Genomic DNA, 14,458 nt, shown 5'->3' on the forward strand with positions numbered 1-14,458 from the left:
AAAACCAAGTGGACAAACAATGAACATTTACCGTTCAACTCATTCTTATTGTGGAAAGTAATAATACACGGTAGCATCGAAAATAAGACTTTCACAATAAAGAAAACGCGGAAAAGCTATCAAATTACCAATCATTGTGCCGCAACTGTTAACGGAACGGAAGAACTGGTGGCGTCCAGCTCCTGATGGATGGACTGTAGAATTTGCATCCACAAAAAGCGTTTCCTGATTAGGAAGTCTGTGTACGTGCTCATCGCCGTCTTGGTTGGAGTAACATATCACTCAAGAACCGTAACTTTTCGACTGTTTATATCTGGACAAACAAGTTGGAATCGGCTAAATTTCTAACGAATTCTTGAATACCCTAGAATCAGATGTACCACAAGTCACTACCACGTACGGTTTCCAACAGCGTTCAAAAACATTGATTAAAATCAATATTAGGCTTCTTTTTCTCCAACAGTTCTTGGTTTATGTTGGAACGTACTGTTTAGTATTCTGTTTTATAGACTGGCGATTACTTCCTGTTTTATTTATCGGCCAAATCGGAGAATGGTTACTTCTTTCTCCTGATCATTACCCGGAAAATATTGCAAGAATGATGGTCCTAAGTGCACACCCCTGACTCTCCGCCCATAGGAAAACGCATGACAGTTGGATAATCCATCCGCTATTTTTGTCCATCTTCTACCTAACCACTGTTCGCAAATTATAAACACTGTTTTATAAACATTGTTATTGGATAGCATTCATGTTTACTTCTACTTTCCCTGCACACCACTATGTGTGTGAAAATATCAGGCCGATAACCTTCTCATCGGAATCGATAGTTCTTGGCGCGTGTCGTGTATTGTTTTGCCCATTCATACCATAAATGCCTTCACACGTAGGTGATACCTAAGCTACAGGCAAACAGAAATGCTCACAATAAAAGAGTTTCCGCTTTCAGATTGACTTCTAAACAATCAAATAAAAATCCGTGAAAGAGATCCCCAGCCAATTTGATGTAATGCAGTAGTATTTTTGCCGATTGCAAGCCTCTAAAGAGCCAAGAAGTTATTAACATCACGCCCAGCATCTACCTATTTATACATTTTTATGTTTTGAGAATGCAGCTTTTGTCGCATGCTATGCCGCAATTCATATTGGCGTGTGGAATTATTCTGGAAAAAAAATTTAAAGTTATAATTCAGTAAACTCAAAAGGAATTCATTTAACTAATAGTTAATTTCACAAAAAAAGCTTCACGCCCAACGTGGGGCTCGAACCCACGACCCTGAGATTAAGAGTCTCATGCTCTACCGACTGAGCTAGCCGGGCTTGTACTTCGCCGTTGCTATTAGCAATATTAAAGCTGTAGTGTCAAACTTAAATAAAACTGTGACGAAGGATATTTTTGGCATACCGTTACGCACAAGAGTAATAGATCCCGCTAAAGTTTCTTTTTAGAATGAAAGAGTTTCATTCATTACTACTACTACTAGCAGCGCGCTGTGGAGGATGATCATGAAAGATGAATGGTGGGATAAATTTGATGATATGCCATAGGGTTATGTATGGTGATTGGACCAAAAAATGCCATTAATATGATTCATTACGTTTTCAAGAAATGCTTATTTGCGGCGCTAATTTCTTACAAGTTTGCAATTATTGGACAATTCGGAAACAACGATAATAGGAAATAATGCTCGTCGTTTTCGCAACAAAATGCTTGCAAAACTGTTAAAGTTAATGCATAAACATTTTATAAGCGAAGTATTCACTTCAAAATTTCACTTATTGATGAACTATGAAGGATTGCTGGTGCCAATATTGCATCAGCGTAGAGTATAATTAAACCTGCTTACCTCTGCTAATTGGGAAAATGATGGCAGAGCTTCGTTACTATAAACAGAACCCTCATAATGAGCGACAATAGCCGTCGAAATGTTGTTTATTGTTAATTTCACGTTACATGATTTTATTTTATTTAGTAGGGTACCGAACGTCTTCGGCAGGTTTTTTGCAGCAATCTTATGCAAAAGCCTACCGAAGAAAACCACTACCGAAGACGTTCAGTACCCTTTTTATTCGATTTTTTGCAACTTCAATATTTGGTACCAATAAACAATCAATCAGTAAAACAATAAACCGATGCGATCTTAATCGAGACATCTGGAAACAAGTCGTATTAGATTTCTGGTCATGAATACTCAATACAATGTGATGATTGGTTCAAGAAAACTGATATGAGTATCCAGCTTTCATACAGAACGATCAAATCGATTAAATTTCAAAATTACGTTCCCGAACTTTATGTTTCAATTTAGATTCACGAATTAGTTCGAACAGATTGCGGGTTTCTGCTTCAAATATGGTCAAAAGAATCATTTTCATTAAATCAAGCATGATTCTTCCTAAATATATTTCAACAGGTTACAATATGAGACAAAATTTATTCAAAGAACACAAAGTAAATGAGACTAAACATTGTAACATAGTACAAGAGTATCGTTGTTATTGAATAAGCAACAAGAGTATCTCCTAACGCGTCTGATTAAATAAAATTTATTTTATGAATCTTGCTCTGAAAATAATTTCGAAGCCGTTACATGGACTCCCGAATAGGGAAACATCAGAAGGTATGTCAAACAAAGTTAATAACAAGTTCCAGCAAAAAATCGAAGCAATCAACAATTACAACGAAGTTTTTTCTTTCGCCAACAATTACATTCACTGTATTATGTAGACGGCTCAAATACGTATATTATTTGGAAAGTTAGAAATAAAAAAATATCATCTAGCAATGTTGAAAGATAAAAAAACTCTAAGTAGGGTATCGGCTCTATTATCGTCAGGTTGTACCTATTATCGTCCGGGGGGTTGATGGAGTCATAGAGGACATCATTTACCCCTCTGACGATAATAGGTAAAACCTGACGATAATAGAGCCGATACCCTAGATCTTAGTAAATGGACATAAAGTTTACAAGTATTCGCCGGTTGTTACGATTCTCTATGAATGTTTGCTTTAAGGAATTTTCTATTCCGATTTTATGCCAGTCGCGATTATTTGATGAACATCGAAATAAAAAGAAATGAAAATAAGTTATAACTTATAACCGTTGCAAAAATGTTCAATTCTTGTTTAGCAATTCATTGCACTTTTTCTTGCTTGTGCACGAATAGAAATCGTGTACCGCTGCAATTTTAGACCAGCGCCGCTCTGCTCCACCTCACCTGTAGTGTTGCATTTACCAGCGTGTTTTCTTTTAAGACATCAGTTTTGTTAGGTTCTAAAAGCTGGTCAATAAAGCCGAGACATCAAGTTATACTAAGTTCATGCAATCATTAATTTACCTGTAGGGACGAGAAGACTGTCATTATTTGTGATGCGGATATAGAAAATTTCACAGTAAATGGTTGATGGCTTTGAAATCTAACAAAAAATACTCATTTTTATCATTTCACAAAATTTACAGTTTTGCTGGATCCACGGGAAGATGTTTTTGCCTTTCTCCTAGAAAGGTATAGCAATCACTTGCAAAACCGAAAATATAAAAGTGCTCCAAAGGGCCGAATGGCATATATCACTCGACTCAGCTCGACGAGCTAAGCATTTTCTGTATGTGTGTGTGTGTGTGTTTGTGTATGTGTGTGTGTGTGTGTGTATGTGCAGATTTTTATTCTCACTCACTTTTCTAAGAGATGGCTGGACCGATTTTCATGAAATTAATTGCAAATGAAAGGTCTTGTTGTCCCATAAGACCCTATTCAATTTCATTGTAATCGGATTTTTAGTTTCGAGGTTATGTATCAAATAGTAAAAATCATAAAACATCATTATCTCGAAAACTACACAACCGATTTGAACAAAATTGGTCTCAAAAGAACGGGCTACCTGGAAAACCCTTAAGTTTTGAATTTTATACAGATTGAACATGTTCTGAAGACTGTTTAATCTCACTCATGTTTCTCAGAGATGGCTGAACCGATTTTCATCAAATCGCCATAAGTTGCCCAATAAGACCCTATTGATTTGTTTTGCAATCGGACTATTAGTTTGCCTGTTATGTTTAAAAATGTGAAATCCAGCTATGCAAAGGAACATATTCCGATGACTACTTGGACTCACTCACTTTTCTCAGAGATGGCTAACCCGATTTCCACAAAATAAGTGTCAAATGAATGGTCTAGCTGCCTCAGAAGACCCTATTGAATTTTACTGTAATCGAACTGTAACTTCATCTGTAATGTACCGACTTGTGAAAATCACGAAACTTCATTGTCTCAGAAACTACACAACCGATTTAATCAATATTGATATCAGATGAGCGGGCTTGTTAAGGGTTCACTGATGAATTATGATTGAACACGTGGTTTCAAAGTTTGACTGCCCTATACGTTCCCATTTCATTTGATTATAATCGAACTTAAGCAACTGTTAGATATTAAATTGTTAACAATACAATGAGAGTCTATTATCTCAAAGAGTACATGACTTATTTGAACATTACTAGTGTCATACGAACGAGTCATCTCTCAAACTCACAAATAACAAACTTCATAACAATTTGATTTGTGGCTCAAAAGTTATGGAAAGAAAAGAAATTCAAAGACTATTCAGAAATATACCTGCTTTGATCGATATATGTGGCCATAACATAATTTAAGTGTGGTATCGTACTTTTTGAACGTTTCAAATTCATTGATTCCTTGCGATGTGTTTAAAGTCTGCAAATGCTTAACCAATCGGCCATAGGATATGATCAAAGTCAAATAACAACTCGTTTGAAATGATTGGTTTTAATCGAAATGACAACATCCTCGACAGTTGGCTTGTGTACATCGCTTTAACTCTAAATATATTTATATTGAGTGGTATTCGGTCATTTTCAGCAGATTTTCTGGCATAAATCTGACACCGGAAATACCCATATTGGGAGGCGTTTAGTTATTTAGGTTGTTTTCCAAAAATTAAAGTGATCGTTTTTAAATCCAAAATGGTGTCCAGGGTCAATGTTTGGTTTCTATGCATCATCACGTTTACGGAAATATCCATATTGAGTATTATTCGGTCATTTACCACCGTTGCCTAGAAGTTGCCATTTAGCAATTTAAAATGGTACCTGAGGAAAATTGTTAGCCCCTTGCATGATTCTGGTTCCAGAGATACTCATATTGGATAGTATTTAAGGCTGTTTTTCACAAACCGGAAGTCGCCATCTTGTATTTCAAAATGGTATTTAGGATACTGGTTAAAGAAAAACTCATATTACGTAATATTTGGTCACTTTGGACTGTTTTTCAGAAGCCGAAAGTCGTCATTTTGGACTTTAAAATTGCCTGTGAAATCAATTTCTGTCATCTGGGCGTAATTCTGGTTTCGAAAACATTCATATTGAATGGTATTTGGTCATTTCCGGCTGTTTGCCAGACACCGGAAGTCACCATCTTGAAATTCAAGACTGTGTCTGTGATCAATTTTTAGCTTCTGTGCAATCCCCTGGTTCCAGAAATACTCATATTTAATGGGAATCGTCCATTTCAGGCTGTTTCCCAGAAACCGGAAGTTGCCATCTTACAATTCAAAATGTTGTCTGAAGTCGATTTTTGGCTCCAGTGCATCATTAAGGTTTCGGAAATATCCATATTGGGTAGTATTTGGTCATTTGCGCTGTTTTTCCGACACCGTAAGTCGCCATTTTGGATTTCATAATGGCATTTGGAGACAATTTCTGGATTTTGAATGGCATACTGGTTAAAGAAAAACTCATATTGGGTGATATATGGTCATTTCAGGCTGTTTTCAGAAACCGGAAGTCGCCATCTTAGAATTTAAAATGCTATCTGTGGTCGATTTTAGCTCCTGTGTGTTATTTTAGATCCGGATATTATTATATTGGGTGGAAATCGGCCATTTTTGGCTGTTTTCCAGAAACCGGAAGTTGCCATCTTACAATCCAAAATGTCGTCTGAGGTCGATTATGGAACATATTTGTTACCACTAAAAACATTCACCTGCCAATATGGTTCCATTTAGTTGATTAGTTCGCGAGATGTGCAGAAATTTGTGAAGAAACATGTACTTCCAGAAGAGGGAGGGGCGTCGAACCATTATGGACAAATTTGTCACCTCTAAAAACATTCACATACCAAATTTGGTTGTATTTTCTTGATTGGTTCTTGAACTGTGCGAAATTTGTGTTTCATTTTTATGGGACCCCTCCCTTATAGAGAGGGATTCGGGTGTCAAACCATTATGTACATATTTGTTACCACTAAAAACATTTACCTGCCAAATTTTGTTCCATTTGGTTGATTAGTTCTCGAGATGTGCACAAATTTGTGTTTCATCTAACTATTATGGACATATTAGTTACCCCTTAAAACATCAACATGCCAAATTCGGTTTCATTAGCTTGGTTTGTTCTTGAGTTGTGCAGAAATTTATGTTTCATTTGTATTTTGTATGGGACCCCTCCCTTTCAGAAGAAGGAGGGGTCTCAAACTATCATAGGAACCTTTATCGGCACCAAAAACCCCTACATACAAATTTTCACGTCGATCGGTTCGGTAGTTTACGAGCCTATATGGATCAGACAGACAGAGAGACCGGACTGCATTTTTATATGTATATAGACTACAACATCAATTGTTCAAAACCTAAAGAGTGAATATACATTTATTGGATTGAAGCGTTCATGTAAATCTGTTTTTACAAATAAAAAATTGAATGAGAAAGGCTGGGTCTGACCGCTAGGTGGATTAGTTTAGGTTTTTGACCGTGATAAAATCGATAAAGCACTGTAATATTTAAAGATAACCGCGAAATAAAACAACAATGTTCTACCCTGAAACTATAAATCATGTATAATTCATCTGAAAGGGCATATAGTTATAGTAATAGCTTCCTGAAGCTTATAGATTTTTGCTTCCGTGAATGATCGTTTCAGACACATTTAAACTAGTTTTACTAACGCCACACAATAGGTCCAAACTTTATCTTATATGTAGATTCAGGCAAATAACGACCATTGGAAAACAAACCAACGCCGCCCGTATATTTTATATGTACCTATCAATAGTCATTACCTTATTGTTGGGTTGTGGGTTAATTGAATAGAAAACATTATCATGTATTCATTTGAATTCATACGAATGGGTACACTATTTAAAATCAGATAACAGTTAACAGCTTGGAACTGCTTTGAACTTCAGTCACAAAGTAATTGTAAATCCCATCCAAATTTTTGTGAATATTACAATGCCTATTATAACAATGTTGTGATTGTTTAACCGTTGCTACTGTTTTTTCAAAAACGTTTGTAATGAAGAAGACACTTCTCCTAATCTAAAAAATATCTGTTGCATCTTGCAAGGAAATGATACCATATATAGGCTCATACAAAAAAGATTACGGTGTGACTTTATTGGTCAGGCTGGCACCGGAAGTCCACTCCGGGACGCGATCCCACTACTGCTTACCGCGGAGACTTTTAGCTGCTGGTTTTCACCCCTCGCCCGGTTCATCTCTCTTTAGCCAACCTGAATGCATCGGGCTCCCCCATTGCACCCATATTGACGGTCAGCTTAGTGCGGACGTCCCGTCAACATGGACTTACCCGGCACACAGTGGACCCCAACCTCAAATCAGTCCGTAACCCGACCCGTGAGTAGCCACGTTACAGGAGTTGCCAAGCCCCCAGTCGAAGTAGGCTGCTCCGAAAGCCGGACAGGTGTTTGCCGGCGGACAGTGTGTAGTGGGCAAAATTTTTCTCATTCATGTTTCGCTAAAAATAGACCGAATGAACTCAACTGGTATCGAAACGCAACGAATACAGTTATGCGAAACCATGAATGAACAACCGCTAGCATAAGGAAAGGTGTAATAAAAATACGCACACATACAACACGCTCTTACACAACACATTGGCGTTGCACAAAACTATTCTTTCCTCTCAACTTTCGTTAGTTTGAATAGTAGTTGTAGTACAAACAGAGCTAGAACCTGAAGGTTGTTTTTATCACGTCAGTGAAGCACTTGAGCAAAATAACGCAAACAAAACAGTACGAGCTGTTTGGCGTTTGTCTCCTCTTATCAGCTGCTACAAAAGTGGTTAGTTCGCATTTTACGCCTCGGCAGTTTCGCTGACAGACGCGGTCATCATTTTTCAGCTACCGATAACCCGCTGTCCATCAAGTTTTCGGTACTCGAAAGTTTCATGCTGCGAGCGGCGATGCCGGTCAAATTTTGTGCAAATCTGAACTTTATGTTCACCGAAAGTGCCGATTTTCTCCAGCGGTACCGTCTGGCAGCACAGGCCGGCTTTAGTGCCGTGGAGGGAGCTTTTCCACCGGCACATGTAAGTAGTGCCGAGCTGGCCGCCGTTTGCAAGGAAACTGGACTGGAGCAGATCTTGATGAATATCGCAACAGGTAATAGAGGTTTGTAGTTGATCACAATCATTAACCTTGAGTGTCAATTCGTTGGTTTTAGGTAAGGTTAGCAACGGTCAGTTTGGTTGTGCTGCCTTCCCAGGTCTGTCGGAATACTTTATGAAAAATTTGGAACGCACAGTGGAGTGCGCTAAGGCCATCAACTGCAAAAAGTGAGTAAAGTTTTTTTACGCGACTTACTCTTCTCCATTTTGCTCAAACACGGTACGTGATATCGTCCTTATTCACGTTTTTCGTGATCACCGAAAATTTAAAATATTGAATTTTTATCTTTAGATAAGATACATAACGTATGAGGAAAAAAATCCGAACAAACTTTCAATTCCAAATTAAAATCTTGCGCAACTTATTTGTCTATACTTGTTTGTTTATTCGAGTAATGTAACTCATTTACAAACCTCATAGGAAAAACTCAGCTCCACATCGCGCTGATTTCCTGATCCTCTGGGGTACTTGCTTTATAACTTCCTGAATTCCGGATGTTTCAATTGTTTTGAGCTCCATCTTGATTTTTCTATCAAACAATCGACGTTTGTTGCTCTGTAACCTTTATGGTATATCATTCGCTTCAAATTTGCTCAGAAAGTTTCAATAGACTGCAGCTGTGGCACATTTTGAGGATTATTTCTTTTCGGAATAAACCCGATATTGCCTTGCCGCAAGTTCGCTAAAGTTGCATTAGCATAGTTTGACAATGCAAGGTCTGGCCAAAACACTACTTTGTAATTTTTATGGTACTTATATTCAAAGTTTTAAACCTATTTCATGCAGATACTTGTTTACCGTTTTTGAATCAATCGAATATCTATTGCCCAGCTCACGATATGATTACGCCGACCGACCAGTGGTTTCCGCCCTTAATTTCGCTCGAACTTTGCACTTTTGCAAAGCGCATTTTCGTCCGAAACCAGATTTTTATTTGAAGGTATTTTCAAAAAAAGTTAAGAAAATAAAAAAAAATCTTATTATTGAATCTTCATTCGCAGACGCATGTCGTAAATTGCGCCTTCTATGAGGCAAGCAATCTCTTCATCAGAGGAGAAGAAAGCGCAATAAACGATCAAGGATTATTTACCCTTTATACTTCGTTGAAATCACTCAACAATTATGCCTATCAGGCTTGTAAACGGTCACCATTTTCATTTGATCTCGCTTCCTTAGCGTGCGTCACAGTCGGCTTTCGCTCGTAAATGTCAAATAACCAAACCATCGCCGCCTAGCTCACAGAAAGAAAAAGATAGTCAAACGACACTCGCGTATCAAAGAAATGCACACTGTCAATCGTTAAGCGATGCTATTTCGGCCTATTTCTGTCTACTTCGTCCATTTATGTTGAGAAATATTATTACAAGATCAATGATATAAATGATTCCCAGAATACACGCACTCAACGTGCGTAATTCTCATTTCTAGAAAAAATGTCGAAATACGTTTGAGGAAAATAACGTCGTGATGGCAATACTCATTTGACATGTTTGTTTAAGAATGTATTCCGACAGCGAGCCTTAGTAGCGTCAGAGGAAGAAGAAGACGATTATCGCAGTGAAAAGTGGTTCTACCGTGATCATTTCGAAGCTTAGGGAATGATTCAAGTCCGAACGATTCGTTGGCAATTCGATCCGTCGCGAAGTGATGTGATAGAAAGAGTTGATAGGTTTGAAATAAAATCTAGTGAAATATAGATTGTGTGACAAAAGGTCATTTTTTCGGATAAAATTCTTGATGTATGTAACATTTCATACGACAAAGTTGCAAAATTTGACTGATGCTCTGTTTTGCGAGACAACGAAACCAGCCGAAATCTGGCCCATTGTCAAACTTCTGTGTTGTGAAATCAGGTGAGTTCTTTCATGCAAACTAGTGGAACGCCACCCAGAACTTTCAGAAGCATATGAATCCCAAAGTTTTCCACAATGTATCGACAAATAAATTCTTCTTAAACTAATACGGGTAGCACAAAAAATATACAAAATCACAATCACGACATTTAAGTTTCAATAAAAGTGGAAAGTTTAGATTTGACACAGTTGAAGATGCTTTTTGAGCAAGACCTAACTTCACTTTCGGTTTTGGTCATACTGACACAGTTAGAGAAAAGCTGGTGGCGCAATTTAGGTTGATCATAAGTTTTTAAATACATTTCCAAGTTAATTTGATCTTATTTTTTATCGTTCAAGCTGATAATTTATTTATTGATTCAAACTAGATTTTTGTAGCTAAAATTAAATGAAAATTTTGTTATCTATTTATCAACATTATTTTCGTTTTGTTCATTCCATGCTTTGTATTATTTAGTTGTTGGTTTAAACGCATATGAATAAATTTCCGTAGTTCTAATCGTGGGATGTAGTGCTTTTTTCATAAAAAAATCTTAATTGCTTCTGTTTCACTGAAAAAATACTACAAGGTATACAGCCCTATGGTTGTACGAAATAGTGACGTGGGACTAAACACTGTAGTAAAAGGGATTTTTTGTTACAAAGGTTACAGAATCCCGCAGACAGAATCAATTCGTTTGTTCAGTGACTTGCGTATTTTTTTCTCAGCCGCCCTTTATTTTTTATTTTATTTTCAGAAATATATTTAACAACACTCGCAAGAATATCATTTACACCTGGTAATATTACAGTGTTTTTTTTTTGTGCAAAAAACATTTATTTCACAAAGCGCAAGCGTATCGTTTTGTTGAAGAAGCACCAAGAATTTCTTGTAATGCGTCTAAACCAGAATTAACTCTATTTCTCTAAAACCAAATCCAATAATACTTTATCTTAATGAATGGTTTTGTTTTATTTAACTCTGATTTAATCAAATTTATTATATTAACCATACTCTGAAAATAATATCGAATCCGGAATAAGCATAAGAAGCTATGTTAACCCATTCCCCGCGGTTGATGCCGTATGGCATCACCTGACATCTAAACTTCGAATACAGTTCAACAGTTATACTTGAAATTTTGAACGGTGAAGCGGTTAAATACGGTTGAATTATAAAAATGTTCAAATCTTGTTGAGTAATTTGATGGTAATCATATTCATGAGATATACTTTTAATCACCATCAGCAGCAGCATTGCATTTTTCCTCGATTGCACACTAATAAAAATAAACGAATAGAAGTGTACCGCTAAAATGTACGAATAACAACAGGTTTGAACAGTTGTTTAAGAAAAGGGTTGTTTCAAACTATTCGAAAAAAGCAAACATAAATTTACCTATAGGGACGGAAGACTCAGTAATTTTTTTTTATTTTTTGATATTGTCCATTCACGCCGTCTGTGCTAGGAATGCTCGCCTGTGATTGGTTCATTGTTCTCGTAAGTTTGTCCTTGAATTTTTTTTTTCAATATTCTTCGAAAAAAAATAGTAATGATAAATAATAATAATAATAACAATAATCATAATAACTAGCATATTACAAAATTATTCTACAGTTTATCTATCCAACAACCTACCGTGCTGGATCAAAACCCGTACAGTATCGAAATCCGTACACCTTGATGTTTTTCTTCAGTTTTAAGCATTATAAAAGTGAAAATTCATATGATAGTTACATGAACATATCCGTTGAGTTGTTGGCCTTCTGTTAAATTAAGCTATGCGCCAGTAGGCCATGAAATAAAAATATTAAAAATCAAAAAGCAATCGTGTATCGGTTTCAGTTGTCATTTCGTTGTATCGTTAGAAAATTTACTAAGGAAACGTTCTTCAGATAAAAACGATTTTCTAGTGGGATATAAGTGTTTTACTCTGTGAATCTTTTCGAAATTGATGGTAAGTCTTTGTCATTTTCGAGCTGTATATTGTCTAATAAATAGTGTAAATTGTATTTATTCAACAAAAACTGTGCCGTACGGATTTTGATTCTTGTTATTTGCTTGAATCGGAATCCGTACAGCGTGTGTATCATGCACATGTTGTTGAACTTTCCTCTTGTTTTCAGCATATAATGGAAGAAAACAAGTATAAATATACGGCAAACAATTTTAAACGAGCTATGACTGAGGTGCGCAAGGAAAAGTCGTACCGGGAAGCTTCGAGAGGTTCCGGCGTTCCGGTTACAACGAAACGCTACGATAATTGCACTATTTCATCTGATATAAAAAAAATTAGAAAACCGTGTGAAACTTTAGGAACCAATTGATCCTCAAAATATATTTATTCGTTGATTTAAAGATAAATAAATAATAAAAGATGTTCATTTTTGTACTTCTATATTTATACGAAGTTTGATTTATTTTTGTATGGGCTTTGATCCAGTCTATAACGCGTGTGTGCGGATTTCGATTCAAAAGTGTACGGGTTTTGATCCAGACAAAAAACTGTGTACGGATTTCGATTCAAAACATGATCTATTTAAACATGATTTTTTCGAGTTCCGGAGTGGTTTTATTCGTTTTGCTTGAGAATAGTGATAAAATATAAGTAGAGCTATAACTAAACATGTCAGTTTAAAGCAATATGTGATTTCTTGATTTTATATTGACCGTCAAAGATTATCATGTGCTTAGGTGTACGGATTTCGATCCAGCACGGTATTGGTTATTGTCATCCATCATGTGGTTATTATCGTTTGAAATCTGACGCAACATTTACCAGTTTCATTTCCAATTTTACATAATGCATTCCAGTATAGAAAACAAAGACGTAGTCCCACATCAATATAAACATTGTTTGTTTTACGAAAAAATTAAGTCAATATGGTACCTATTCTAAAACAAAAGCAATGATAGGTAACCGTAACCGTAGCGGTCCGTAAGAACGTAGAACGTAAGAAAATACAGAAGACCGAGAGACAGACACACAAATCAGCTGTGTTCAGTAAAAGTGCAAATACACAAAACATGCTTTTTGACCCTTGGACCTGTTTAACTAACAAGCATCGGTGGTTCAGTGGTAGAATGCTCGCCTGCCACGCGGGCGGCCCGGGTTCGATTCCCGGCCGATGCAATGATTTTTTTTTCATTATCTATATTAGTTGCAAATATACAGTAAAGTCCTTTTTTACACGGTTTTATTTTACACGGTTCTTTTTTACGTCGATTTTCCAAATAACGCGATTTTTTTTACGTCGTTTTCTCAAATACGCGGTTTTTTTACACGATTTTTTGGCACGATTTTTCGTCTTCGCGTAAATTTGTTACAGTGAGTAACAGTAACAGTAACAGACTGTAGTAGGCTGTTGTTTACACAGTTTCATTTTTACACGGTTTTATTTTACACGTTTTTTTTTGCACGGTACGTAGTTCTATCATTACTTTATTTTTACTCATGCCGTTTGGCTATCTAATGACTTTATTTGCAACTTAACAGTTTCATTCGTCAATAAAATAAGTTTTGAAGTAACTCTCTATTAATTACAGGATTCACATAATGGCAGGTAAAATATTAGGAGAGCCAACGGCAGAGAACGATGCAGCCTATCTAAGTAACCTGAAAAGTGCAGCCAACGTTCTGGAAAAAGCCAACATTCTTGGAGTTATCGAACCTATTAACAAGTATGCCGTCCCCGGATACTATCTGGCGTGTTATGAGAAAGGTATTGAACTATTATAATTCAAAAATGCTGTCTTATTCATCATCCGGCTCCCGACAGCGATTCGCGTCTTGCGTGAAGTGAACAGCCCCAACCTGAAGCTGATGTTCGACATTTATCATGCCCAGCACATCCGGGGTGACATTACGAGTGCTATTAAATCTTACGGTCCCTACATTGGCCACGTGCAGCTGGCCCAGGTTCCCAGCCGTAACGAACCGGACACCGATGGTGAACTGAATTTTCGCTATGTGCTACGCGCACTAGAAGATAACGGTTACAATGACTGGGTAGGGTGCGAGTATAAACCTAGAGCCGGCACCATGCAAGGACTCGGATGGCTCCGTGACTTTGGCTACTGGAGTTAAGAACTGACGACCCACGGTCGATGCCATTGCATTGACTTTCAACTAAACTTTTCCAGCTCATTAGTGGGGTGCATTTTTTATGAATGTAAATAAAAGTTATGGTAAATATTTACC

General features: G+C 36.8%; 1 protein-coding gene and 2 non-coding genes across 5 annotated transcripts; 2 read left to right on the forward strand and 1 right to left on the reverse strand.

Moving 5' to 3' along the window:
* Nucleotides 1–1,247: 1,247 nt before the first annotated feature.
* On the reverse strand, nt 1,248–1,320 carry Trnak-cuu (transfer RNA lysine (anticodon CUU)). Its single transcript has one exon. It is a non-coding gene; the product is annotated as a tRNA-Lys (tRNA).
* A 6,630-nt stretch (nt 1,321–7,950) lies between these two features.
* Nucleotides 7,951–14,456, forward strand: LOC129722984 (putative hydroxypyruvate isomerase). 3 transcript variants are annotated; one of them, XM_055676900.1, is made up of 5 exons: nt 7,959–8,098; nt 8,158–8,427; nt 8,480–8,591; nt 13,804–13,979; nt 14,037–14,456. In XM_055676900.1, exons 2-5 carry the CDS (start codon nt 8,205–8,207, stop codon nt 14,342–14,344), a joined length of 819 nt encoding a protein of 272 aa, XP_055532875.1. In that variant the 5' UTR covers nt 7,959–8,098; nt 8,158–8,204; the 3' UTR covers nt 14,345–14,456. The 3 variants fall into 3 exon arrangements, with proteins under 3 accessions (XP_055532867.1, XP_055532875.1, XP_055532884.1); XM_055676909.1 differs by having other exon boundaries at nt 7,963–8,098; nt 8,158–8,418; XM_055676892.1 differs by having other exon boundaries at nt 7,951–8,427.
* Trnag-gcc (transfer RNA glycine (anticodon GCC)) lies at nt 13,320–13,390 on the forward strand. The gene has a single exon. It is a non-coding gene; the product is annotated as a tRNA-Gly (tRNA).
* Nucleotides 14,457–14,458: the final 2 nt, after the last annotated feature.

Source organism: Wyeomyia smithii, chromosome 1, assembly GCF_029784165.1.
Source record: "Wyeomyia smithii strain HCP4-BCI-WySm-NY-G18 chromosome 1, ASM2978416v1, whole genome shotgun sequence".
NCBI lineage: Eukaryota > Metazoa > Arthropoda > Insecta > Diptera > Culicidae > Wyeomyia > Wyeomyia smithii.

Bases quoted from the DNA above. Each gene is read 5' to 3' on its own strand.
- LOC129722984 (XM_055676892.1), top strand. From the start codon at position 8,205: ATGCTGCGAGCGGCGATGCCGGTCAAATTTTGTGCAAATCTGAACTTT. The intron at 8,428-8,479 runs GTTTGTAGTTGA...CGTTGGTTTTAG, and splicing joins TATCGCAACAGGTAATAGAG to GTAAGGTTAGCAACGGTCAG. The intron at 8,592-13,803 runs GTGAGTAAAGTT...TATTAATTACAG, and splicing joins AAGGCCATCAACTGCAAAAA to GATTCACATAATGGCAGGTA.